The 27,624-nt window shown below is 48.7% G+C and overlaps 1 protein-coding gene across 2 annotated transcripts; it reads left to right on the top strand.

The window, feature by feature from the left end:
- PNOC (prepronociceptin) lies at window positions 1-27,624 on the top strand. Of its 2 annotated transcripts, none has more exons than XM_080677094.1 (4): window positions 1-221; window positions 11,763-11,912; window positions 23,352-23,797; window positions 27,210-27,624. In XM_080677094.1, the coding sequence occupies exons 2-3, from the start codon at window positions 11,787-11,789 to the stop codon at window positions 23,748-23,750; spliced, it is 525 nt and encodes a 174-aa protein (XP_080533220.1). In that variant the 5' UTR covers window positions 1-221; window positions 11,763-11,786; the 3' UTR covers window positions 23,751-23,797; window positions 27,210-27,624. The 2 variants fall into 2 exon arrangements, with proteins under 2 accessions (XP_080533220.1, XP_080533219.1); XM_080677093.1 differs by having other exon boundaries at window positions 141-221; window positions 23,352-23,739.

Raw genomic sequence — 27,624 nt, 5'->3', positions numbered from 1 at the left:
AGAGCCAGCGGGGCGGGCACCAGCCAGGAGGGAGTGTAGGTTCTGCTGTTCACTTGCTTCAGGGGGTCAGCGTGTGTATGTGTCATCGAGGTGGGCAGGGAAGGGGAGGGCTGTGCGTGGCGGGGGTGGGGGGGTGGAGAGAAGGATATATATGCTGGTGTGGTTGAGACGGCAGAACCGAGCCTCACATCCGAGGGAGCCGGGCTACTGACAGCTCTCAGGTAGGCAATGCATGCGCACCCCAGCCGGAGACCCGGTGCTGGGGGCCTTGGGGGAAAGCCGGGCAGCAGGGACTCTCCCTCAGCCCCCCTCCTTTGTCCAGTGTGAATGCTGCTGTCCCCCTGCGAGATGATTTCTTCATTCGCTTTATTTTCAATGCTCGGATGGAGGGTGGAGGGGAGCCTTGAGGTTTCTATCCTAAACACAGATGCAGAAGAAGAAAGAGCCGAACTTGGAGACGAGGAAAAGTTTGGATTTAGCAGACGGGGCCCCTACTTTGTCGTTCCTATCTGTTGAGAAAAGGGGACTGTGGAAGTGAGGGTGCAGAAGGGGCAGGTTTGGGGAGCTGGCTTTCAGGGCAGCCCTGGGAAGCCACCCCGAGTGATTTCTCTGTGCAGCTGACTTCCTTTCTTCCCTTCCCTCAGAGTGTGTTCAGGCTGGTGGGTTTGGATTTGGGTTTTCAGCCCCGAGGGAACCCTTCTCCGATATGCACTGAATAGGAATTGTGAGTAATGACGTGGGAAGTCGGAGCTTTGTGCGGGACCCGTGGTACATGGCTGGTCGGGCTCGCCCTGTGTGAATTCCACGTTGATTTCTGCAGGGATGACCTTGGTCTCCCGGACCCCGAGTCCTTTCGAGGTCTCGTCTCTTTCTTTGTATCTTTCTCCTCCTGCCCATCTCCCACTACAGGTCCCTGCCGGTCCTGTGGGAGAGGATGTGCCGAAGTCACCCAAACTCTCTCGCTCACTCTCCGCCTCCTTTTCTTTCTCCTTCTCTCTTTGTGCCTCTCTCTCCCTGCGTGCCTCTCCCCTCCCTCCATTCCATTCCCCATCCCCTCCTCCCCCATCTCCTTCTGAACATGGGCAAGTTCTGGGGGAATTTCAAGTCAGGCAGGATGCTTCGGGAAATGGACTATTTAAAGCAAGCTGCTGTGGACTTGCATACCCCGATCCTGGGCTCAAACATCTGTGTTTCGCTTCCTCGAGCAGCCCGTAATTGCCCCAATTATAACCATAACGTTGTTCACGAGACTAACAAAAGACGAGCTCTTCATGGCATTCGCCATCGAGCCTCCACCAGAGTTCTCCACATGGAGGGAGACAGGAAGCACCTGGCTTCTTATCAAAACCTCCCCACGAGCCCGCGGCTCTTCCCCCTGCCTGCGGGCTGCCGCGCACACACTCCTTCCTCGCGTGTGTACAGGGTGGCAGGGAAACATGCTGTGCGCTTCCACGGATGCTGCGATGCCTTTAACAGAAAAGGGATCGGTGATCCTGTGTGCTTGGGAGTCTTCTGCAGGGTAGGGTCCCTGGAATGCCCATCCCCAACCTCCACCTTAGTAAAAGCAGCTTCCACTGTCCCGCGTGCTGCACGTCGAGAGCGCTGGGGTGCAGCCTGGGGTCGTTTTGGCGGTGCAGCTCTGTCTGGGGGGCAGCAGCCCGGGCTTTATCAGCTGGAGGCTGAGGGTACTCCAGTCTCCAGGGAGGAGATTTTGCATCATCAATGAAGGGAGTAATTGCAAGATGAGGCTCAAACCCGTGCTCTCTGGAGCCTGTAACAGGAGCTGTCACGAAGCTATTCCATATTCAATCAATCAGATATTTTATCTTCTCCACGCCACCAGGCAGGGGAGGTGCGCGGGGCCTCGGCTGGATTCAGCAGAGGTGATAATAACAGCCTTGCACATTTGTACAGTGATTTACATCAACACTTTCACACCCATTATCCCCGGCAACAGCCCTGGGAGGTGGTGTCATTATCTCCGTGGTGCAGTGGAAAACTGAAGCTGAGTGGTAAACCATTTGTGCAGGACGCGGCAGGCAGAGGACTGAGCTCAGCCCTCCGAAGTCCAGCGCATCTCCCGCTTCGGGCCAGGGGTGCTTACAGACCCATGGCGACTGGGGTGGGGCAGCGCAAACACAGGGAAACAATTAGCAGGCAGGGCCAGGCCAGCTGTAATTAAGTACTAAATTGCGTGGTCCAGACAGCAAGTGTTGGAGGGATTCCCGGGAAGGAGTGTTTGCCCCAGCGCCTGCAGGGATGCGAGCGAGGCAGGGGAGGATGTGAATGGGTCTGTCTAGGGATTTGGAGAGAAAGGCGGCAGCCAGGACAAAGGCACAGAGGAAGGGCAAAGGAACTCCATTTATTGAAACCTACAGGCAGGGACCTAAACGCACTTACTGTGCCCGGCCCGCGTGGCTCAGTGGTGGGGCATCGACCTATGAACCCGGAGGTCACTGTTCGATGCCCAGTCAGGTCACATGCCCGGGTGGCAGACTCGAGCCCCAGTGTGGGGTATGTAGGAGGCAGCCAGTCAATGATTCTCTCTCATCATTGATATTTCTCTCTCCCTTTCCCTTCCTTTCTGAAATCAATAGAAGTATATTTTATAAATAAGTAAATAAACACGCTTAGGTTGTGCTAAGACACACACAGACACACATAAGCACACGGACAGACGCACAAACACACCACAGGGATGTGAGCCTGAGGGTGAGTGTTCCACACGTTTATCAGCGTGGTTCCGTGAACGACACCAGAGCCCAACGGCTCCCAAAGCCGGAGAAGGAACCCTTGAAACGGGCCAGCTCTGGGCCTGGGTGGGGCTGCTCATCAGATACCCTAGGGAGGGGAGGGCCCCTCTCCTGAATCATCATGACCGCAGTCTCACTGGCTTGAATTACTGGGAACTAACTCATTCGGCAAACTGGGTTTTCTAAACACTTTTATTTAAATGCCTATAGGTGCCCCCACAATCTGACATGAAGGGTTCCTGCTAACCACAAACTAGCTGTGAGACCTGGGGCACCCCAATTTGGGGGCCGGTTTTCTGGGCATCTCCCTTGATAGGCCACGATCACAATCGGTCCGGACTTTCCATGATCCTGGGGTTTTTTCCAATACTGGCAGCGGCCGCAGCGGTGCAGAAACACAGTATCCTGCCCGCTCTGAAGGGCCTGGCTTGGCAGGTGAAGGGGAGAGATGGCCTCCCAGGAGTCCCGGGTCTCGGTGACAATGTCACTGAGTCACCACCCAGCCAGGGCTCTGCCGCCCCACCAGAGCTCAGAGCCAACCTTCCCCCACCCCCACTCCCCACTCATCCAGCCGGGAAATGTGTGTGGTGTTCCCGAAGGGAGCCTCCCAGTGCCCGCAAAACAGACCTGCCCGCTCTCTCAGACCCCACAGTCAGTATCGCCAGATGTGAACAGTGCCCGGCACTCCACGAAGGCCTTATTTTTCATGGTGTTACCTTTCATCATTTGCACTTATAATGTATATGAATAAATAAATGGGGAAAGCATGCTCAAAACCTGATTGCTGGTGGCATAAAGTTAAAGAAGCTTGAAGATGATTGGTCTGGATCCATTCCTCGTTTGCTTACCTCTGTCTTCTAATCTACTTGAAAATAACATTGAGTGATTTCAGTATAAAAGTAAATATATTTTTACATTTTCATTTTAATGGTTTTGACAATATGTGTGGAACTGTGGGCCAGAATCAGGAAGATCAGCGTTAAGGGTGATAGCTGCTCAGTGTTGTAGCAGCCCTGATGGAAACGGTGCCTGGGGACCTCCCCTCCCCTGCCCCCGCCCCCCGGACCCTCTCTTGAGCCCCAGGCAGGGCTGTTACTGTGGCCTCAGTCCTGTGCTGCCCAGAAGCTGCTTCCTCATGAAGCCCTCAACTTCTTCCCTCTATATACTCCCTTCTTGCTTCCCCTCAGAGGGAGAGCACAAATATCTGCCCACTTAGAAAATCAGCAATATTAACCATCGAATCCAACTGTCTCTTCTTAGAGAAGGGGAAACTGAGGCCCAGAGGAAGGGTCTTGCTCAAGATCCCACTGTAACTGACAGAGTCAGAGCTTGAACCCAGGACTCTGGTTTCCACACGCAGGGCTCCCGCCACCAGCACCGGGTGCACTTGGTCTGCGTAGGGCGGGGGACTGGCTTTGGCCTCCATCTCCTCTCTGCCCATGCCCTCTTCCCAAGTGGGAATTTTAGAGCAGAAAAGGGGCCTTTTTGAACATAAGCGTATTAGTCAGAGGAGGAAAAGAAACGAAAGAGGCCTCCCTCCGCAACAGCTGGTGAACAAGCGACGTGTGGGCGTCCCGTCTGCAATGGGTCATAGAAATGGGGCGTGTGGGAGACAAACCCCTGTGCTCATGAGCAATTCCTCTGTGAACGGGGCAGAAGCAACAACAAAGAGGGGGAGCCCAGAGTTCAGGGCAAAGGCAGGTCCTCAGAATGAATTCAGCTCCACAAAGGCAGAGAGATAGCCACGGAGATCATGAGCGGTCTGGTGAGAGCATGAGCTTGGGAACCCAGTGGTCTTATTCCTCCTCCTTAAGCCTCAGTCTTCTCAGTGGTACAATGGGGACAATGGCCCTTACCCCATGGCACCGATGCTTATAAGCTACTAGAGGCCCAGTGCACGAAATTCGTGCACGGGGGCAGGGGGGGGGTGTCCCTCAGCCCAGCCTGCATCCTCTCCAATCTGGGACCCCTCAAGGGATGTCAGACTGCCCATTTAGGCTCGATCCCAGTAGGATCAGGCCTAAACGGGCAGTCGGACATCCCTCTCACAATCCAGGACTGCTGGCTCCCAACTGCTCACCTGCCTGCCTTCCTGATTGCCCCTAACCACTTCTGCCTGCCAGCCTGATCACCCCCTAACTACTCACTGGCCAGCCTGATTGATGCCTAACTGCTCCCCTGCCAGCCTGTTTGCCCCTAACTGCCCTCCCCTGCAGGCCTGGTACCCCCCTACTGCTCTCCCCTACAGTCCTGGGTCCCCCGCCAACTGCCCTTCCCTGCTGGCCCGGTCACCCCCAACTTCCCTCCTCTGCCGGTCTGGTCACCCCTAACTGCCCTCCCCTGCAGGCTTGATCGCCCCCAACTGCCCTCCCTTGCAGGCCTGGTCCCTCCCAACTGCCCTCCCCTGCTGGCCTGATCACCCACAAGTGCCCTCCCTTGCAGGCCTGGTCCCTCCCAACTGCCCTCCCCTGCTGGCCGGATCGCCACAACTGCCCTCCCTTGCAGGCCTGGTCCCTCCCAACTGCCCTCCCCTGCTGGCCATCTTGTGTCCACATGGGGGCAGGATCTTTGACCACATGGGGGCAGCCATCTTGTGTGTTGGTGTGATGGTCAATCTGCATATTACTCTTTTATTAGATAGGATTAGCACAGTGTCTGGCACACAGTATTCTGAATATAATTGTAATGTAATTACTATTAAATATATAAATAGAGACCATCCCAACAAGATTCCACCAGAATTTGCCAGCTTTCCAAAGCAGAACTGGCGTGTGGACGCTGGGATTCCCCAGAGCACACCATTTGGTGTCAAAGCACCTGAGTTTAAGTCCTGGATCTGCTATTATATAAGCTAGATGCTCTTAGGCAAGTTGCTTAACCTCTACAAACATATGTTCATCTCAAAAAGGGAGGTTATGTTCACCCTAGATCATAGGGCTGCATGAGAATATTAAAATCTTCCGTAACCTGTAGAAAAACCTGTAGCTACCCTTGAGATTGATGAGGAGGATGGGGACGTATATGCTTCCAGCAAGAAGACTGCCCCCTCTTCCCTTTTCCTCTAAAAGCACCCAAATGACAGCCTTGCTCATAGGTCACAACACAAGACATAATTCACTTTTATCTTCGGCTAAAGCTTCATACATAATTCTCCAAACAGATCAGCAACTAATTATATTGTCTTTGGAAGCAAGATTACATGCAAATAGATTAAGTCTAAAACACAGGAGTATTTTATCTTCATAAACAGCGAAGCACAATTAAATTTAGGAGGTGTCATTACCAAGCTGAAAGGTAATTAAACATTTCTTTATTCAATGCGAGATGTCCAGATCTCTAACGATGATGGTATCACCACATGGAAGTGTAGGCTGGGCTCGGTTTACCAAGTGAAATACTAGCCAAGTAAAATTCAAACATACCTAGGGAACATTTTTTACTGATGGTTACTATGGTCCAATAAAAGAAGAACAAATATAAAAACCTGTCGTCACCCCCATTTTGCAGAAGACTGAAGCTCTCAGTGGAGAAAAATCTTGCCCAAAGTCACAGTTACAAAGTGTAAAGATTGAACATAAATATCACTCATGAATTAACTAATTACACGCCTTCATTCAAATGTCATTAACTTATATACAGAGCTAAAAAAAAAAAGCACAAGCCTTCTGAAGAATGAAAAGCATCTATGAATTTTCAGTAAAGTTCCAAATCTAACTTAACCTAGAACACACTTATACTAGGTGTGAGAAGTACCAAAAAGTACAAAACGTTGCCCCTTTTCTAAGGATAATTACATATATTTTGAGTTTTCACGTTTATCAATCTCATTTAAATATCACAAACCACCTGGGAGATAGGATGGTGGTCATTCTCATTTTAAGGATTTGTTTTCATTTTAGAAGAGAATGAACAGCACTGAGCATGGATGATTTTTTAATAATAGGTGGGGTCGCCCTAACCGGTTTGGCTCAGTGGATAGAGCGTCGGCCTGCGGACTCAAGGGTCCCAGGTTCGATTCCGGTCAAGGGCATGTACCCTGGTTGCGGGCCCATCCCCAGTAGGGGGTGTGCAAGAGGCAACTGATCGATGTTTCTCTCTCATCGATGTTTCTGGCTCTCTGTCCCTCTCCCTTCCTCTCTGTAAAAAAATCAATAAAATATATTTAAAAAAAAAAAATAAAATAATAGGTGGGGTCACTTGCCTGGGTTGTGGGCTGAGTCCCCAGTGCGGGGCGTGCAGGAGGCAGCTGATCAATGATTCTCTCTCATCACTGATGTTTCTATCTCTCTCTCTCCCTCTCCCTTCCTCTCTGAAATCAATAAAAAAATATTTTTTAAGTGAGGGGCGGGACACAGAGGAGGATTAGGGAGGTTGGACCATCAGGGAGGGCCAGGCTACGGCCAAGTAGATTTCATAAGGTCACCCAAGCGCCAAACTACAGAAGGCCCGCCCTGTACATGCAGGAAGGCTACCAAGCGGAACCCATGCTCCATGTCCCAAGAGCTCATCTTCTTCCTGCCCCTCCCCCTAAAACTCATTTACCCAGAATTTGAGATAACAAATATCAGTCAAGCCATCAAACATTTCCTGGGTGGGCAAGTTGTCGCAGTTAATGCTGTTCATGAAAAACCTCAGCTGGAGAGCATTTTATTAACATCTGTCACAACTTATCAGCTCGGCCTATGCAGACGTGTATTGCAATTTTGTCTTAAGAACGAAAGGAAGCAGTCCCTTTTCTCCCAGCCTCCCTTTCTTCTGTGGCATCCAGGTGCTGCCATCATGTGGCCGCAGAGAGCACAGCCATGCCGTTCTGGACAGATTCCACAAAAATATCTCCAGGTTAGGAAGACTGAAATTTAGTAGAATAAGCAATGTAAAGGCAAATCTCGAATTAAACAAAGACCTATGCAAGCAGTCCTTAGTTTAACATATTGGCTTATACGGTGTGTATTTAGAACTCAAGATACTCTTGAGTTTTGAAAACTTTTCAAAAGAACCTGTAAGTGGTGACGGGCTTTCACAGCTTGTCTACCAACACCTATGTGACCCCTGCAAACTTCGCATGTGGCACTGCTCCAACCTGCCTCGTGGCCGTGTGTAACCAGTCCACCAGAAAAAGGTGCATGGGCTTCCAGCTTAGGGTGGCATGCTGCATCGCCCCGGAACAAACTGGTTCCCACTCCCCAATCTGCACAAGCAGCTAACAGACACTGTCAGTGACACAGATGCTGAAGTGGCCCCTGGGCCATCAGCACCCTGGACCCCCAACGAGGCAGATTTCTAGACACTCCCCAACTCTGCCTCTGCTAAGGAGAAGGAACGGGGCTCCTGAGATACTCTACTGTCATTTGTCAGACTTTTTTGAGCACTTCCTAAGTCCCTGACCCTGAGTGCTGGAAATAGAGAACCCTGGAATATGACCCTTGACCTTCAGGAAGTCACGGGTAAGGGGGAGAAACACACACAGCTGTCCCAGCTCACAGGGGAATGTGGTAAGTGCCCTGCGAGAGGCGAGGAGAGTGTTATCGAGGGAAGGCTGTGTGCTGAACCCTTTGTTTTCTAAGCTTCTATATAGTATGTATGTGCCAGGTGCTATATTAACTGCTTACAAACATTAACCGGTTAGTTGTCACATGAGATAGATACTATGTTGTTCCATTGTTACGGTCTGCAGCGATGAGCTGATGGGAACACGCCAGACACAACCACTCTGCGACATAGGGCCGCGGTTCCCATCTGACAGGCCCCAGAGGTTCCCTCGCTTCCCACTGTGATGTGCTGCATCTCGATGCCGCAGCAGCAGGAATGCACATAGCTGAGACCAGGGGGTGGAGGTGGCTTCCCAGAGGGGATGACTCTGAAGCTGAATATGAAGTATGAGTTGGAGACATGTGTTCTGGGTAGAAGGAAGAGAAAATGCCAAGACACAAAGCCATTAAGTACCCGATAGAGTTGGGAATGACAGGTGACTCACCAGGACGATAGAGGAGACGCAGGGTGAGTAACAGGAGTGGTGCTAAGTCCCAGCAGGAGTTAGAGAATTATCTTAAGTGCAAAGTCATTGGATTTGAAGATGGTGTGGTAGGAGGTCAGATCATTAGGCAGACAAATTAGGAGGCTATCACAATAACCAAGGCAATGAATCCCAACTAAGGTACTCACCCTTGGGATAGAGAGGAAAAACTGCATTGGAGATATATTCATTTGTACAGATGAGGGTGCTCATGGTTCACTAATCCAGGGCATCCCACCCGCTGTAGGGTAGGGCTCAAACCCTTTAGGATAACAAACAAGACCCTGCTCTATCAGACAGAGCTAGTCTTTCAGCAGGTGCTTCCCCAGCTGGGCAGGTGGCCCCATCCATGCACCAGCCTGCTCACCATGCCTTCACAGGCTGTGTGCATGGCTCCTCTGTGCCTGTGAAAAGACTGTTTCCTGTGTCTCTCAAATGGCCTCTTCTTTGGCAAACCTACTCATCATTCAAAACCCATCTCAGATGTCAACTCTTTGACTTAGACATCGATTGAGCATCTTTCAGGCAATATCCTCTTAGTATGAGATGCTTGGGTGATACACAAGAAGAGTTGGGGTGGTCCCCCAACGTGGCTTCAACCACAGGATCTCTCCTCCTATCGCCTCACTCCATTTCACATCCATATCCTACACTAGTGTGTGTATGAGTCACCTGAGAACACAGGTCCAGATTCAGTGGTTCCGGGGTGGGGCCTGAAATTTTCTGTTTCTCACAAGATCCCAGGTGACGCTGTTCCTGCTGGCCTGCAGACTGCATTTGTACGTTTTCTCAGTGTAGTCTGATGAAAAAGCCATAAAGGCAATTATTTTTGGTTTTCTACACTGAACTCTTTATTAAGGTAGAATTTATACACAGTGAAGTTCACGGAATTAAATTTAAATTCAATGAGTTTTGGCAAATGTAGACACCCCTGTGACCTACACCTCAATCAAGAACATTCGAAACCGGTTTGGCTCAGTGGATAGAGCGTCGGACTGTGGACTGAAAGGTCCCGGGTTCGATTCCGGTCTAGGGCATGTACCTTGGTTGTGGGCACATCCTTGGTGGGAGGTGTGCAGGAGGCAGCTGATCTATGTTTCACTCTCATCGATGTTTCTAGCTCTCTATCCTTCTCCCTTCCTCTCTGTGAAATATCAATAAAATATATTTAAAAAAAAAAAAAAAAAAAGAACATTCGCAACATTTCCAGAGAGTCCGCTTGTTCCCCTTTCCATTGAATCCTCCAAGTGAAGATGGTTCTGTAGGGACCTAGAGTGATTCAGTTCAAGGAAATAGCTTTTTGATTCAGGAGGCTTCATCACAGGATCAATTTAAAGAGGAAAAGGGAAAATGGAACATCTGTCAGGCAATCCTACATAAAGAATATAAACTTCTGATCTGACAATGGTTGGAGCTATTATCTTATAATCATGTATTTGTTCATTTTTTATTGATATGGTTTTTACTGAGTTTTATAGAGAGAGGAAGGGAGAGAAACAGAGAGATAGAAACATCAATGAGAGAGAAACATCATCGATAGGCTGCCTCCTGCCTGCCCCCCACTGGGGATCGAACCCACAATCCAGGTTTGTGCCCTGACTGGGAATCGAACCAGTGACCTCTTGGTTCCTTGGTCGACACTCCACCACTGAGCCACACCAGACAGGCTATTTGTTATATACATATACATATATACATATATATATATATATATATACATATATATATATATATATATATATATATATCCACGTGTCTGATCCTGTGCTTTGCATGGGATAGCAAGGTGAGCGAACATGTTGGCCCTGTGCTCAGGGAGTTAGCTCACGGCTAGCAGGAGAAACAGACAAGGAACCTGCAGCCTCCTGAAAGAGCAAATTCTGGGATATAGGGCATTCCTGGCCGAGGCGAGGAAGGCTGGGGAGGATGAGATGAAGTACATGAGTCACGCATAAATCTCATATTTTACACATCTCACTCTTGCACAACACTTCACAAAACGTCCCTTACAGTTCTCATCATATCTTCGCATCAGCCCTGTGACAAGGCAGGTACCACTGAATGACAGGATGCGCTGTGAGAAATGCATCATTCCGTGATTTCATGGTTGTGTGCACACCATAGAGTGCACTTACACAAACCTAGAGCCCACTACACACCCAGCTATAGTATAGCCTATTGCTCCTAGACTATAAGCCTGTACAGTATATTCCTGTACAAAACATGAGATTAAATCAAACTTAAGAGAAAAGGATGCAACCACGAGATGCGGTGAACACAAAATGCGTGAGGCTGCTCCTGGGGTAGCATGGCATACGGTTTTACAGCAAACTTTTTTCATAAGGAGAAAGAGCACACTCCACAATCACGATGACAAGTATTGTATATAAATACATAAATCTGTGGCATAGTCGTTTATTATCGGTATTATGTACCGTACATAATTGTATGTGCTGCTCTTTTATACGACTGCAGCTCACGTTTGTTTACGCCAGCAGGAGTAACATGGTGTGTACTGTGACATTCCCATGGCTGCCACATCACCAGGTGACAGGAATTTTTCAGCTCCATTATAATCCTATAGACCACCGTCATATATGCGGTCCGTTGTTGACCGAAACGTCATTATGTGGCACATGACTATCTTCCCCTTTTACAGCTATGAACACCGAGGCTGGGAGAGGTTGTCTCAAGGTCATGCACTCAGTGGCAACGTGAGGCCTTCAGCTCCCTGAAAGTGCCCGTGCATGTTGAGGCCTGCTGGCTGGCGGGACTCACAGGGGCGCTCTCCCGGGAGCCCTGGCACTGGCCCCTGCGTGGGCATCCGGCCTGACGGACAGGAGCAGAGCCCTGTGCCCTTGACGACTCCCTGCCTCCTGGGAGGTGGACCTCCGCCGGCAGTGTCCCTTCTGAAGAGTGTCTTTTCCTGCACCCCCTGTGTGAGGGTCTCCACCGGGGGCTGTTCTGATTGCCGCCCACCCTCCCCTGTGTTTCAGCATCTTGCCTCCCACTCCTGCACCATGAAAACCCTGCTTTGTGACCTCCTGCTGCTCAGCCTCTTCTCCAGCGTGTCCAGCAGCTGTCAGAAGGACTGTCTGACCTGCAGAGAGAAGCTCCGCCCAGCTCTCGACAGCTTCGACCTTGAGGTAAGCTGTCTCCTCCTCCCCAGCTCCTCCAGAGCAGACCCTGAATGAGAAACTGAGGCCTCGCCCCGGGGTCACGTGACATGCCCCTTGTCACGTGGCTGTAGGGGAACAGAAACAGACGTGAGCATCTTCCCAGGGCAAACCCAAATGCATAAATCTGTAAATATTTATGTTCACTTTACCAAGTTCAAATAAAGGCCTGCCCACACTGCCATTTTGTTTCATCGTTAAAATAGTGCATACTCATGTTAGAGAGTTTGGCAAATTAGAGAAGTTTTAAAAAAGAGAATTGAAATCACATTTAATCCACCAGTCCGAGAAAGAATCCTAGTGTTTCCTCTTGCTATATTATGCCAGGATAATTTCCATTTCCCCGAGTTACTAAACAAGTTATTTCTCTCTGTGAATAAAGAATAACTTGTTTAAGCATCTCCCCCTCCTGAGTTAAACATGTTTGCTGACCTCCATTGCTAATATAACAGATAATTTTGCAAATAATCACCTAAAATGCTCTATTTTAAATTTTGCATTTGAAGTGCAAATCTGACATTGCATTTCTTTTTCTTAAATAAGCTGCTTTCTCCACTGCCTTTTTTTATTGCTGTTGTTGTTAATCCTCACCCAAGGATATTTTTTCCATTGATTTTTAGAGAGAGTGGAAGGTGGTGGCGGGGGGAAGAGAGAGAGAGACACATTGATTGATTGCCCCTCGCACGAACCCCAACCAGCGCTGGGGAGGAACCTGCAACCCAGGTATGTGGCCTTGACGAGGAATAGAACCCATAGCCCTTCAGGGTGCTGGCCGATGCTCTAACGACTGAGCCATATGGACCAAGGCTCCACTGCTTTTATTTTTATCTAAATAGTTATTCCTCTCTTATGAAATCCAATGTAATTCCATTATTAGTTTTTCTTTGTAGTTAAATAAACTCCTTTCAAAAGATACCGTGTTTCAAACTCCTCAACCAAAAGTAACTATGTCCCTTAAGGCGAGTGTACAAACATAGAAACCAAGTATTCGAGCTGGGCCAAGGCACCAGCGGTGAGCAGACACAGCCCAACAGGTCTCAAAGCCAAGCTCTTCCTGCCCTGTGGTTTTCAAGCCTGTTTTCTGAGCAGTAATAACGGCTGCATCACGAAAAGTATTCCCAGGTAACCCTTTCTAAGTGTATCCGTCCCTCTCACTCACCCGTCATGGTTTTTCCGACTAGGACAAGGGATCCAAAGGTGAGCAGGTGGATGGGCCTTGCAACCAGTGGGAGAAGAATCCACAGTCCCTCCGAGAGAGGGTAATTACTGGTGCTGGGGGAACACAGAGCAGTGGACCCCAAACTAGTCTAGAGCAGCAGAGAGGGCTTTTAGAGGAACTGGATCTCTAAGGAGACCTAAAGATGAGTGGGAGTGAGCCCAGCCAGCATGGCTCAGTGGTTGAGCGTCGACCTATGCACCAAAAGGTCACGGTTTGATTCCTGGTCAGGACACATGCCTTGGTTGTGGGCTTGATCCCCAGTGTGGGGCGTGCAGGAGGCATGATCAGTGATTCTCTCTCATCATTGATGTTTCTCTCCCTCTCCCTTCCTCTCTGATATCCATAAAAATGTATTTTTTTTAAAAAAAGATGAGTGGGAGTGAAGAGGGAGGGAGTGGGCCCCAAGTAGTAAAGGGAGGCATGGGGGCAAGTGGGGAGGGTGGAGGAGGGGGGCATTTGCAAATGCCTATAGGAGGGAGGGGCGTGGCATTTAAGGAACTGAGAAAAGCTGAGTTTGGCTAGAGCCCAGAAGGCCCTCATGTCTTTTCTGTGTAGCCCAGAGAGGTTTAAAAGTTCATCCAAAATCTCTTTCCCTTGGTCTTAGTAAACAGAGTAGACAACTAGCTTGCATGTAAACCAGTGAAGGCGTTGATGAAGCAATTATCTCATAATTGCCACACTGCTAAGGTTCTCTGCTTGCAGCCTAGACCAGACTGAAGGTTATGCACAATGCCTGACTCACTAGCTGTAAGTGCCACCCTTTACTTCCCACTCAACAAAGCACTGGGACTCAAAAGATATCTGTCCAACCATGTCCAGAGCAGCATTATTCACAGCCTCCAAAAGTGGGAACAACCCAAGTGTCCATCAACAATGAACAGACCAACAAAATGTGTGCGTACAGACAATGGAACATCACTCAGCCTTAAAAAAGACATTCTGACATGTGTGACAACGTGGATGAAGCTTGAAGACATTGTGCTAAGTTTCAGAGCAGGCTAAAAAAAACCCAGACACAAAACACAAAAGGACAGGTCAACCCAAGGCCGTGGTGTCCAAGGAGGTGGGAAGGCACATCCGTGTTTCACAATCAGGTGTGACATTGTTTATAAGGAGATCGTGTAATTTGTGAATGATTTTCACGGGACAAAAGGACAAATACTGTCTGATTCTACTTAGAGTCGTCAGCGGTCGAAGTCATGGAAACAAAAAGTAGAAAGGTGGTTGCCGGGGCTGGGAGGAATGGGGAGTAGGGGTTCGATGGGCATGGAGTTTCACGTTGGGAAGATAGAAACGTCCTAGAGATGGATGGTGGTGACAATGGCACAACATTGAGAGTGCACTTAATACCACCGAGAATACATTTAAAAATGGTTAAAATGGTAAAGTTGGTGTTACGTGTGTTTTATAATAAAAGAAAGTATTTGGAACTTAACAGTAAGGATAACCCTGAATCTGCTCTAATGTATATTTTTAATTTACCTTTGTTGTTGAAAGTATTACAGATGTCCTTTTTTTTTCCCCATTGACCTCCTCCATCCTGCCCCCATCCTTTCCAGGCCTTCACCACACTATTATCTGTATACATGGGCTATGCATATCCTATATAATAAAACCCTAATATGCAAATCGACCAAACAGCAGAACGACCAGTTGCTATGACATGTACTGACCACCAGGGGGCAGACGCTCAATGCAGGAGCTGCCCCCTGGTGGTCAGTGTGCTCCCACAGGGGGAGCACCGCTCAGCCAGAAGCTGGGCTCACAGCTGGCAACCATAGTGGCGGTGGTGGAAGTGGGCCTAAGCCAGCAGTGGAACATCCCCCAAGGGGTCCTGGACTTCGAGAGGGCAGGGCACAGGCCGGGCTGAGGGAACCACCTGCCCCCCACCCCCCAGTGCACAAATGTCGTGCACTGGGCCTCTAGTATGCATATAAATTCCCCAGTTAATCTCCCCCCACCTACCCACCCCTGCCTTCCCTCTGAGATTCGTCAGTCTGTTCCACATTTCTATGTCTCTGGACCTATTCTGTTCATCGGTTTATTTTGTTCATCAGATTCCACATACCACTGAGATATGTGATACTTGACTTTCTCTGACTGGCTTATTTCGCTTAGCATAATACTCTCCAGGTCCCTCCATGTTGTCTCAAAGGGTAAGAGATCCTTCTTTTTTACAGTTGCATAGCATTCCATGGTATAAATGTACCACAGCTTTTTTTATCTAATGTCTTTTTTTAAAATATATATTTTATTGATTTTTTACAGAGAGGAAGGGAGAGGGATAGAGAGTTAGAAACATCGATGAGAGAGAAACATCGATCAGCTGCCTCTTGCACACTCCCTACTGGGTATGTGCCCGCAACCAAGGTACATGCCCTTGACCAGAATCGAACCTGGGACCCTTCAGTTCGCAGGCCAACGCTCCATCCACTGAGCCAAACTGGTTAGGGCTTTCTAATGTCTTTTTTACAAGGAAAACCACTCACAGATTACATGACCTCCTTGTAAAAAAAAATGTCACACCTGATTGTGAAACACTGGTGTGCCTTCCCACCCCCTCGGACACCATGACCTTGGGTTGACCTATACGAGAAGACAGTGGCCAGCAAGTACACATTCTCTCCAGTCTCCTTACCGCCACCTCAGGATCTGTCTTCATTCTCCTCACCTGCCTCCCATCTGTGCTCCTTCTCTTCCGCCTTCTGCCTTCCCTGGTACCACTGATTTCCCTACTGCACGTTCCTTTTTAACCCTCTCCTGCCTGCTCTTACCTTTCCTTTGCTGTCATTGTTCTGAAAGATTGCAACTTTGACCGCCCCCCTGGCCGCTGTGTCACTCTCAGCTGCTCTCAGGGGCAGCAGCAGCTCCTAAGCACCGGACCCCAGGCCGAAGGACAGGCTAACCCCTCGGTGAACTTACTTGGCGCTCTTCCCTGCTTGGGACTCTTGTTTCTCTGCCTCTGGTTGGGCTCCTGTTCCCCTAACCATAGTGACTGCCGAGATTCCCTGATTCTCGCCTCCGTGTACTCGCTCCTTCTGAGATGTCATCCCCGCATCCAGGGCTCCAGCTCTCCCCAGGCCCCAGGGAACTCCCAAAGGTACACCTGGTCTCTGCTGGGCTCCAATCACATTCCACACTTCCCGGAAATCCCGCCTCCTTTCCTGGCTGTCCCACGACTCCAGGAACTTGCCCTCCCAACTTGCACGTGCCTCTCCCTCCTCTTTTACTTCCAAACCCTGGTTAAGTTTCATCTCTCCGGAGAACGCTTTGCTGCTTCTCCACCTGCTCCCGGTAGAACCAGTGCCTCCCTCCTCGGTGCTCTGACAGTTCCTTGTGTCTGCTCGTCTGTCTCTCTCCATAAGGTGTGAGCTTCCTCTGCCGATCGTCCCAGGCATTCCCACACGTGGCCCGGTGTGCTGTGTGGCACAGAGTTACTTCTTCCAAACAAGTTAGAGAATGCCCAGTTACAGCCTTACAGTGAGGAGTAAACCCTTCGCAGGGAGGGCCTGCTGACCCCCAGAGGGACTGGCTGCCTGGTTGTTTGGTTTCTAGTTTGTATTTATTTTTAACTTTTGTTTTGTTTTGTTTTATGAAATGTCTAAAATGTAGGCAACCACATCTCGTTTTCAAATCTGGCAACTCATGAGTATGTCCACTCTGTGAATAATGGGGTGGAGGGAACTCAGCTCTTTCAGCAAGGGTCACTTTCCCAGCCCCTCCGCCACATTATACTATCCTGAGCTATTCCCGGAACCTTTTGGACCCCTGGCTTTATCAAGAATTCCTTTATTTCTCACTCCAAGTCCATGGTCCAAGTATGTCTGGCTTTTTCTCAGGCTGTAATTTTGGTCAGTAAATGACTCCCATACAAAACCCAGTGTCCTGTCCTGGGTTGTGAATGGTGCTTTGCCATATCAGCTCAAGGAGAAAAAACTGCATGTTTTAGAGACAAAGAAGAAGGTAACCTAAAGAGAGGTCTGGGGAAATTTACTTAAAACTTCCTAAAACTCTAACAACAAAAGAAGCTGCCTTCTTTTAGTGCTTTCTGTCTTCTAGTAGTTGATTTGTAGTAGTGTTACCAGAAAGGGGACCTGGCTCTGAGCAGGCCGGTAGTGTGTGGGTTCTTGACTTCCTGAAGGGAAAATCTCACAACAGGAGTCCAGGTGACTTTTAGAGGATGTTTGTTAAAGCTGGGGGCAGGGAAACAAGGACGGGCTGGGGAAATGACCATAGGCTGGGCTGGTTTGGCTTACTCAGAAGTCAGCGAAAAGGGGGCCTTAGGGACGGGTTCAGGGGGTTTGCCCGGGATGAGCTGCCACTGCCCATTGCTGCCCTGGTTGCAAGCCTCATGGGGTCCCTTAGAGTTTAGGGGATGCACGCCTGTGGGGAAGGTGAAACTTAACCAGGGTTTGGAAGTAAAAGAGGAGGGAGAGGCACGTGCAAGTTGGGAGGGCAAGTTCTGGAGTCGTGGGACAGCCAGAAAAGGGGGCGTGAGGGCGTGGGCTTGCTCCTGGGAAGGAAGAGTTCGAGCTGGACCTTTGTTTGGGGGTTTTTAAAAGGCTGAGTAATAAGGGGAAGTTTTAGGGGAGGGTCTCAATAAAATACTCATCAGCTTTATGCTGACGTGCCAAAATGAGGTTTATTCTCTTCATCTGTACCTGGGTGTGGTTGGCAAATGGCACTAATTGGATTTCTGTTATCTGTCTTCCCTGAGTAGGTGATTTAAACTATTTAGCCTCTAGTTGAGGGGAAATGCAAACCATTTACTCTTAAGTGCCCTGGGTTTAGGGAAGACAGCATTTACTAGGTGGCTACCAATGGCTGTTTAACTGTCTGTCTGTTTCCCTATTTCGCTTATCCTGGCTTACCAGGAGTCTCTGATATGTTTTTCTTTGGCACTGTTCATTGCTGGCCTCCTGGAGTCAGCCCTCAGGTACTCCAGCAGAACCTCCTAAAGCAAACAGACCCCGAATGTCTCTTGGTCAGAAGTGGTTTGATTCTTTAGTGGCGAGAATCTGACAACCTGAAGGAGCTGCTTCTTTTCCTTCTAATGGGCTCGTGTGCCTGTTCCCTAGTCTGTGATCCCAGCCATCAGTTTCCCCACCAGCCCAGCTTTACAGATCAATTTGGCATCAATCTGAGACCTTCCAGATGCTCACCCACACTCTGGCTTAATATAGCCATGCCATCAGTGTGGGCTGGGAAAATGCGTCCAGCTTGCTTAATAGGCTATTAACCCATCTCTGGAAAGAGGCTGGTGGCTCCCTCAGACCAGACGGTTCGGCATTAAGCTCCGACGCCCATCTGGTGCTACAAATGCTGTTGTAAATTTGGATTCCTCACATTTGCCCAAAACCTTCTCCGAAATCACGCATTCAGATGATTTTGCGAGTACCTAATTTGTCTAACAGTATGATGCGTCTTTGTACGGGCTATGCATCTGGTTCGATCATAGAATTTCATTTTCTCTGACTGACACACAATCTCGTCACAATCTGGGCCTAGAGACCCCAGGGACGTGCAGAAGATCTAATAGCCTTTAGATTTAACAATGTCCACCTGTTCCTGTAAACTGAAGGTATAGAACAATTCAACACGCATTTGGGGCTACTGTTCTATGAGGATTGGACCAGGTGCCCAAAATTCTACCCTCCTCTTGACTTTCCACGTGTTGCTACCCATGTTTTCCTACTTTCTTCTTGACGCTGCAGAGTCTGGTTTCTCAGACTCGCCACTGAGGACAGTTTAGGCTGGATAATTATTTGTTGGGGTGTGGGGCTATCCTATGCATTGTAGGGAGTTTAGCAGCATCCCTGGACTCTACCCACAGATAGCAATAGTGTCCCCCCTACCCATCCACCGTGTGACAACCAAAAATATCACATTGCCAAATGTGCCTGGGGCGGGGGAAGGGAGGCAAAATATCCTCCGGTGGAGACCCACTGCTGTAGAGTAATAACCCAAGGGCATTATGGTCTGAAAGAACGTGTTACAAGTTGATTCTACCCGGTTTTCTTCCAAGTGTTTTGGGGGCAAGCTAAGTACAGACCCACATGAGCCTATCTCTGATGGGATCTCTGGCCACAGCGTTTCCTGATGGCTTCTTCCTCCTCAGAGCAAGTTCCACAGTAGGATTTCTCATAGTCCAGCCTTAGAATCACCTGGAGTGCTTGCAAAAAAATGCAAATTCCTGGCCCTGCCCTTGGCTTGCTGAATCAGAATCTCCAGAGGTATAGGCTAAGAATTTGCATCCAAACCAACTTCAGTAGCTCTTCTTACAGAACACTCAAGTTTGTAGCTACCATTGCTCTCAAGTCCACCCTTCCCACCTACTGAAGTTGCCTGTCCTTCGTTCATACCTAGTCACATGTGGGTGTGAAAAAGAGGTTTCTCTAGGTCTCTCAGCTGAGTGGGCACTGACGGCGAATTACTTCTGCCATTTTCTCTGAAGAAAAGCTAATGGAAAAGACCTGCTCAAAAAAACCACAGCTCTAGTCTCAGTCGGTGCCAACATCAGACAGCATGCGGGCTAGCATGCGGGCTTGGTGAAGAGTACTCCTTGGACACCTGACCAGTGAAGGAGGGTGGCACTCCCACTGATTCTGTCTCTTTCTCCTCTCTGGTCAAGCCATTTGAAAATGAGCCCTTTTCCCATTAGCACTTTATCTTTTGGTCTCGTAGGATCCTAGTCTCCCATTCAATTCCATCGATTCATAGTACTGCAGACACACATAAGTCGTTGAGCAGGGGATGTCCTGAGGTGGGACTTCAGACATTTATGATCTTGTTCAGGTGAGACTGTTTCCTAAGTGTCGTTTTGGACATGTTACTGAACCTTATTGTAACATGTGAACATGGACTACATCAGCGGTTTCCAAACCTGGGCAAATGTCAGAATTACCTGAGCTTTGTAAAAATAAACTCAAGCCCTGTTCTATTCTTCAGGGATTTAACTGGCTTTTGAAATTCCATGTGCTTTTTTAAGTTCTGTTGATGATTTCAATTCACACCCAGGGGTGGGATCCATTGGACCAGGTACAGCTGAAGGTTCCTCCTGACACAGCATTCTAAGCCAGTGGTCGGCAAACTGCGGCTCTTTGGCCCCTTGAGTGTGGCTCTTCCACAAAATACCACGTGCGGGCGCTCACGTACAGTGCGACTGAAACTTCATGGCCCATGCGCAGAAGTCGGTTTTCGGCTCTCAAAAGAAATTTCAATCGTTGTACTGTTGATATTTGGCTCTGTTGACTAATGAGTTTGCCGACCACTGTTCTAAGCAATGCTTTGCTGAGTTGGGGCTACTTCCCAGTGTGTCCACTTAAGTGACTTCAGCTGCACATTCCTTTCTTTCTCCTGTTGAGCACTTTTCATGCTCACGAGAGACTCCACTTTGTATCCCAGGTGTTAGATACCCAAATGCATACAGACTCTCCCTACAGCACAGCTTACACCTGGTGAAGAGGTCCCTAGCCTGGAGTCAATGGATGACTGTCCATGGGTCAGCTTTAGAAGATCTATGAACCTTCTATAACTGCAATGCAAATTTGACATGAGTGTGCATTTTTTAATATGTTTTTATTGATTTCAGAGAGAAATGGAGAGGGAGAGATAGAAACATCAATGATGAGAGAGAATCATTCATTGGCTGCCTCCTGTATAACCCCCACTAGGGATCGAGCCTGCAACCCGGGCATGTGCCCTGACCGGGAATCAAACCGTGACCTCCTGGTTCATAGGTCGACACTCAACCACTAAGCCATGCTGGCCGGGCATGAGTGTGCATTTTATATGATGAAAGGGTGGGTCCATGGCTTTCATTAGAATCTCAAATGCATCCATGACCCAAAAAAGGTTAGGAACCTGATCTAACGGGACAGACAAGTAATCAGGGAAACAAAGAGTTACGACAGAGCGACAAATACTGTATCAGAAGCGTGCAGGAAATGCGCGGGGAGTTTGAGTTCTGGCTGTGATCAGCTGCAACTCCTGGCCTTCCAGTGACTCTCTTTCTTGTCTTTTCTTTAAAAAAAATAGTATTTTTCTTTTTCACGTTTAGTTAAACATGAAGTGGCTTCTTGATTCATTCAGCTCAGAGCAACAAACCTCTAGTGAAACCCTACTATTTGCTGGGTGGAGAAGATTCCTGTAAAGGACTTAAACATGAGTAAGAGGTGGTCCCTAGCCTGCCATATTCGGCCTTGTAAGGTGTTACAATAATATTAAACATTCAAATTTCCACAAGAGCCATACAAAGTTCTGTGGGAGCACAGAGGTAGGAGATGACCATTCTGGCCAGGGAGCCAGAAGAAGGTGTCATAGGGGACACTGGAGCCTGGCTGACCCCAAAGAGGGGTGGAAGGAGATCATTCCAGCAAAGGGAACAGATTGAAAAAAGGCGTGGTGGAGGCCTGAGTGTATTTGAGGCACTGGGAAAAGCCCCCTATGCCTGAATGGGGCAGAAGAGGTGAGGAGGAATTAAAAATCAAAGCTGGAAGATGGGCTAGGACTAGATGGTGAAGGAGCTTGAATCCTCAGCTCAGGAGTTTGAAGTTATGTTTATGGACAGAGACAAAATATTGGACAGTTATGGGCAAGTAATGATGTGATTTGATCTATTCTTCAGGAAGACTATTCTGCCAAGGATAGAAAATGGATCAGAGCAGGAAAGATCCTAGATGGAGAGCTCAATGAGGAAGCCACTGCACCCTAAGAGGTCCTTCGGAAGAAGGCGTGGGGAAGAGGGCAAACTTATATACTGGTTGGATGGGGCAATGAGGTTTGTGAGAAGGGAGACCCTGAAGATATGCCCCGAGTCAACTAGGGAATAAGGTGTCATTCAGAGAAACACAAATAGACCAAGAGACCATGCAGTGACCACAGGAGGTGAGGGTCAGAAGCGGCAAAACCTTGCAGGAGAAGTAGCATTGAAGAGGCTTTTGGGATTTAGCCTGAGAGGTGTGTGATCTAAGTTGCCTGCACATCTCATTCCTTCCTTAGACATCAGGTTGTAAATCTTACCCACAGAGGCATCTGTGACCCTCTGAACAGCTGAGTGAGTGTTTTTGCTCCCCAGGTAGGGACTATAGGACACATACAGGCCTGCTGGATTGTATCTGATGGTCCCTCTTCCCCATCAGTATTCTGATGTTCCGCACCTGCCCAGACAGAGCAGTAGCTTTTCGTGCTCTACAAGCCAGGCAAGAGCTCCAAGGTTTGATGAAAGACTGCAGCTTCCTGCTGACCGTGATGGCAAGGTCAGGCTGAAGTGGTATTTTCATCGGGCTAAGGCCAGAAACACAGAGAGCAGAATTTGGGGTGACACCAAAATAGCAAATTAGAATAAAAGCTGGAGACCGAGGCTTCTAAGAGATCCAGTCAGAGACAGAAACGTGGAAGACTAGGGCCAAGGCCAGGACCCGTCAGGAGGAGTCAGGAAAACAGCATGGTTAGGCTGCTGATTCCAATGAGAAGTGGGAGATGCCTGGAGAGGCAGAGCCACAGCAGAAGTTTCCAGGAGCCTGGCGGGTCTACTGGGCTGTATCTGATGATCCCTCTTCCCTACCTGGAACCGGAATGCCAACCTGCCTACATCCCGAAGAGCCTTGACCTTCATTTTCTATAAATGAAGCACAGATAGTGATGACTAGTGTGTGTGGTGGTGGGGGTGGGGGGAAATTAATACCAGGATTGAGCTTTTCCTGGTCACCTTAAAATAACCATCCAGATGTAACTACATACTTTGGCATCCCCAATTTCTTAAGCCAGTCTGACATCCAAGTCTGATAAAAGAACAAAATAAAAGTCTTCTTTATGGGTGACCCTCATGAGCTGTGTTTGGCTCCAAAAACCCAACTAAGTCTATAACAGGGTACAGTTTAGCGCCTGTGTTCTGTGTTAACTTGCTGTGTCACCTGGGATAAGGTAACTTCACATCTCTGAGCCCCAAGTTTCTTCATCTGTGAAATGATGGAGCTGGGCCAGGGAGTTTCCTGTCTCTTTCCAATTTGAAATTCTATGAACCTAAATAATTACATGTAGAACGGCTGCACAGCACTTAAGAAAGACATGCTTTAGAAGTACTTGCATCGGTACAGGTATAGACGATAGAGGGACTTTATCCCCTCATTGCCTTGGATTAATAGATGTCCCCCTGTCCTTCTCCCTTCCTCCCACCTCTATCTTTGCAGGTGTGCATCCTCGAGTGTGAAGGGAAGGTCTTGCCCAGCCCTCTCTGGACTCCATGCACCAAGGTCATTGCCAGGGGCTCCTGGCAGCTCAGCCCTGCTGACCCAGAGCACCTGGCAGCTGCTCTTTACCAGCCAGGAGCCTCCGAGATGCATCTGAAGCGAATGCCCCGTGTCAGGAGCCTTGTCGAAGCGCAGAAAGAGACAGAGCCTGGCATGGATGAGGCTGGAAAGGAGCAGAAGCAGCTGCAGAAGAGGTTTGGGGGCTTCACCGGGGCCCGGAAGTCGGCCCGGAAGTTGGCCAACCAGAAGCGGTTCAGTGAGTTCATGAGGCAGTACCTGGTCCTGAGCCTGCAGTCCAGCCAGCGCCGGCGCACCCTGAACCGGAATGGTAATGTGTAGCCGGAAGGGGAGCCCCTCCCAGCTGCACCGTCCACTTCAACCCATGAGTGAGTTGGGCAGGAATGAGCTGGGGGCAAGAAGAAACCTCATATACCCGTCTTAGCACATTAGCCCCCAAACACACAAGCCCCGCACCCCAAGGTGTTCACCCCCCTGCCTCCTGCCCACCCTTTTTTTCAGGAGCAAAGATTTTTTTAAGATTGCTTCTTAAAGCTGACCACTGCCATTGAGAGACTAGTTACCATGGGGATAATAGTAGTAGGTTAAGATAACTAATTCCTCTATAACTCTCCAGGAGCTTAGTTACTATGGGGACAGATAAGGGGACCAATCCTCCTATTCGGTTGCCATGGCTACCATTCAGCTCACCTTTTCTCAGAGACTATCTCTAAGAAGCAGCTAGACCTACCCTTAGCCATTAGCAGAGCCTTATTTCTGTGGCTGTAATATTGCTATTTACCTTCAAAAACAGCTTAGCTATCCCCCATGTCTCCCTCTGTATCTCTAGATGACTGGATTCCATGGAAACTATGACACTGTCCCAATCTCCCCCAGTGTAGGAGTTGTGGTTAGGGCCAGGAGCTACACTTTCTACTCTTCTTTCTTCCACTTGCCGTGTGTCCATCCTACCGCCTGATGGACTAGCCAGATGGACTGACTCCTTGTGGTTGATGGCTTCGTCACTGAGCTTTGAGAATCTGGCCCAACTGACCCAGTCACTTTTAGAATCGGGACTAAGGGGTCGTCGTCTTTCCTCACTTTTCACGTCTCCCCAGGGCTATTTTTGGTTTGTTTTGGTTTGTGTGCTTGCCCTTATTCCTTCCTCCCTTCTGGTCTTTTCTTACCCCCATGACCATGCTTCTACATGTACCTATAATACATATCAGATAAAAAATATCAAAGACCCTGATCTATTGCCTCATTACAAATTCAACTTTCCTCATCCCATCAACCTATCTATAACGTTGAATGGCACAGAGAGCTAGCACAATGGAATTTTCTGAAAATCTAAGAAAACCCATCAAGCCTATGTGTCTTAATTCACATATGGGCATAATATTATCTGCAGAGGCCAGCTGGCGTGGTTCAGTGGTTGAGCATTGACCTATGAACCAGGAGGTCACAGTTTGATTCCTGGTCAGGCCATATGCCCTGGTTGTGGGCTCAATCCCCAGTGCGGGGCGTGCAGGAGGCAGCCAATTAGTGATTCTTTCTCATTATTGATGTTTCTATCTCCCTATCCTTTCCTCTCTGAAATCAATATATATTTATAAAAAGATTATCTGCAGAGCCTCACACCTCTTCTTAAATAGTCTAGAAACTTGCCCTAACAGAAAGAACTAATCAGTTGGTCAAAAACATTTCCAAAACATTACCCAAGTGGGGCTTTTCCCTCCGAGGCAAAAAGAAACACACAAGCCGAAACCGGTTTGGCTCAGTGGATAGAGCGTCGGCCTGCGGACTGAAGGGTCCCGGGCTCGATTCCGGTCAAGGGCATGTACCTTGGTTGCGGGCACATCCCCAGTGGGAGGTGTGCAGGAGGCAGCTGATCGATGTTTCTAGCTCTCTATCCCTCTCCCTTCCTCTCTGTAAAATATCAATAAAATATATTTTTTAAAAAAGAAAAAAAAAAGAAACACACAAAAAAAGCCTGCATGTGCTGTTTTAGTTTGTGTCCCATACTGCAAAAGTAGCCAGATTGTCCATAATCCTACTTCAAAGCATATTAATACATGTTCATCTTTGGCACTCACACCTCAGCAGGGAGGCAGCCCACGTGGCTCTTTGCAGGTAGGCCGGCTTGTCTACAAGAGGTCCCTGGCCAAATATGGACATGTGCATTTGGTTGTGAGAAGGCCGCTGTGTTTATTTTAGCAGAAGGACTAATCTGCGAAGGCCCTGAATGAACCTGCACTGCTTTTGAAGTCATACTCTCGGGTCCTTAACAAGCATTCTATTTCTTCCTAAGCCATATCTGCACAGTGCTTAACTGTACATATACTGAGCAAATGGTTGATAGATTGAATTGAATTCTCTCAAATCTTAGACATTCTTCTATAAAGTGGCTCTTAAGGGAACTGAAGCTCATGTCTGATTCTGAAGTACAACCATTTTCTTTACCGAAAGACAGTTTAAAATCAGCCACATTTGCAGGAATCAATGTATTTAAAAACAAAAAACACACTATTTGAGCCCCTATTCGGGCAATTGGTTTTTCTCATTTTCTGTTAAGCTTCCAACTGAGCGGCACTGAGACAAAACTGGTAACTAGCTTCTGTCTGCTGCTCTGCTCACGATGTAAACTTCCTGATGGAAACGCTAGAAACATCAACCAGCTCGTTTGGGTCCTGTCGATTGCTCGCTTTCCCCTTCTAGAGCCACCTCTCTATTTCTTTTCCACACATTCATGGTTGCTGAGTTCCAAGATGGATGTGTATTTATGAGCTTGCCTTTACACCCCAACCAGCCCTACCCACGCTTGAGATTTCTCCAGCTTGGGGGATCCCAGTTGCCAGTGCTAAGCTATTCTTCTGGGATATCCAGTGCCAATCTGTTCTGATAAGGTTGGAGGAAGCGGGGCTGCCTTACACTGGAATGGACTAAAGAACCCTAATCAGAAAGGGTAGTGATGTGTTAGGAAGGAGGGACCTTGGCGTGCAGGACCAGTCCCAGGCAGAATGATGAGAAGGTCACACCTGGTCTGGGTACCTTCCATCCCTTTCCTGTCCCTATACGGTCTCCTCTCTGCTGCCCAGAGCCCTGACCCTTTTAGGCAGTGGAAAGTGAGCACATTCATTCATGATGAGGGATTAGTGAAATCAGGCTTAAAGAGCACTTGCAATGTAAGAGAACCATATGTGAGGATGTAATTCAAAAATAAATGACTCCACATGGACTCCACATACCAGGGATAAGAAAACAGTCTCCAGGCAGGGCACCTGTGCCTTTCAAACACCAGTCCATAGGCCTCCCCTGAATGCTGCTAGTCGTGCCAACAGACTATAGTATGATGGTCTACTATATAATAGGTCTATACAGGGGTCCTCAAACTTTTTAAACAGGGGCCAGTTCACTGTCCCTCAGACCGTTGGAGGGCCGGACTATAGTTTAAAAAAAAAAAAGCTATGAACAAATTCCTATGCGCACTGCGGGCCCGGGACGAGTCGGCTGCTAAGCAGGACAGGCAGCGGCACCCGGCGGGCTGGATAAATGTCCTCGGCGGGCCGCATGTGGCCCGCAGGCCATAGTTTGAGGACGCCTGGACCAATTATATATATTAGAGCCAGGGACAGCAGGTGTAAAGGGAGTTAGAGAACCCCTCTTGCAGCTCTAGGGACTATTTGGTTGGCTGGTAGCTTTTCTTTGCCTCCTTCCCATCGCTCAGTCACTAGGGCAAATAGGATTGAAGGGTCAGTAAAACTGTCTGGTTTGTCATTATAATCATTTCTGTCTCCCCAGGTGTCCGGGTGATCCCCAAAACAGCATGTCGCCAGGCCCAGACCTGCCGGCTGGGCATCCGGATTCCTCCCTTCCCAGGGCACTGAGCCAGGCTTCGCCTCCAGGTCTCCAGCCTCAGGGCGCAGCGCCTCCCTGCCTGGTTGTCTTCCCTCCCCCTCCCCGCCCCACCCACAGCATGTTTCATGGCAACCCAGTCGCTACATCAGAGTGTATTTTTGTAATTCCTCCAGCTGACGTGTAAATGGTCCCGTCTTTCCTTCTCACCCACCTCTTCCCTCTTCTAGGGGTGGGCTGAAGGAACGGGACATCAAGCCTGGGGTTTTGACTTGTCACTGCCATCACTTGTTTGTAAAAGAGCTGTTCTTTTTGACGGATTGTTTTAAACAGGTATTTCTCCATTAAACTTCTACTGAGC

Source organism: Plecotus auritus (genome assembly GCF_963455305.1).
Source record: "Plecotus auritus genome assembly, chromosome: 6".
NCBI lineage: Eukaryota > Metazoa > Chordata > Mammalia > Chiroptera > Vespertilionidae > Plecotus > Plecotus auritus.
The sequence above is the reverse complement of the archived record's forward strand: the minus strand, read 5'-3'. Positions and strand labels throughout refer to the sequence as shown.

Bases quoted from the DNA above. Each gene is read 5' to 3' on its own strand.
- PNOC (XM_080677093.1), top strand. From the start codon at position 11,787: ATGAAAACCCTGCTTTGTGACCTCCTGCTGCTCAGCCTCTTCTCCAGC. The intron at 11,913-23,351 runs GTAAGCTGTCTC...CTATCTTTGCAG, and splicing joins TCGACAGCTTCGACCTTGAG to GTGTGCATCCTCGAGTGTGA. The intron at 23,740-27,209 runs GTAATGTGTAGC...CTGTCTCCCCAG, and splicing joins GCGCACCCTGAACCGGAATG to GTGTCCGGGTGATCCCCAAA.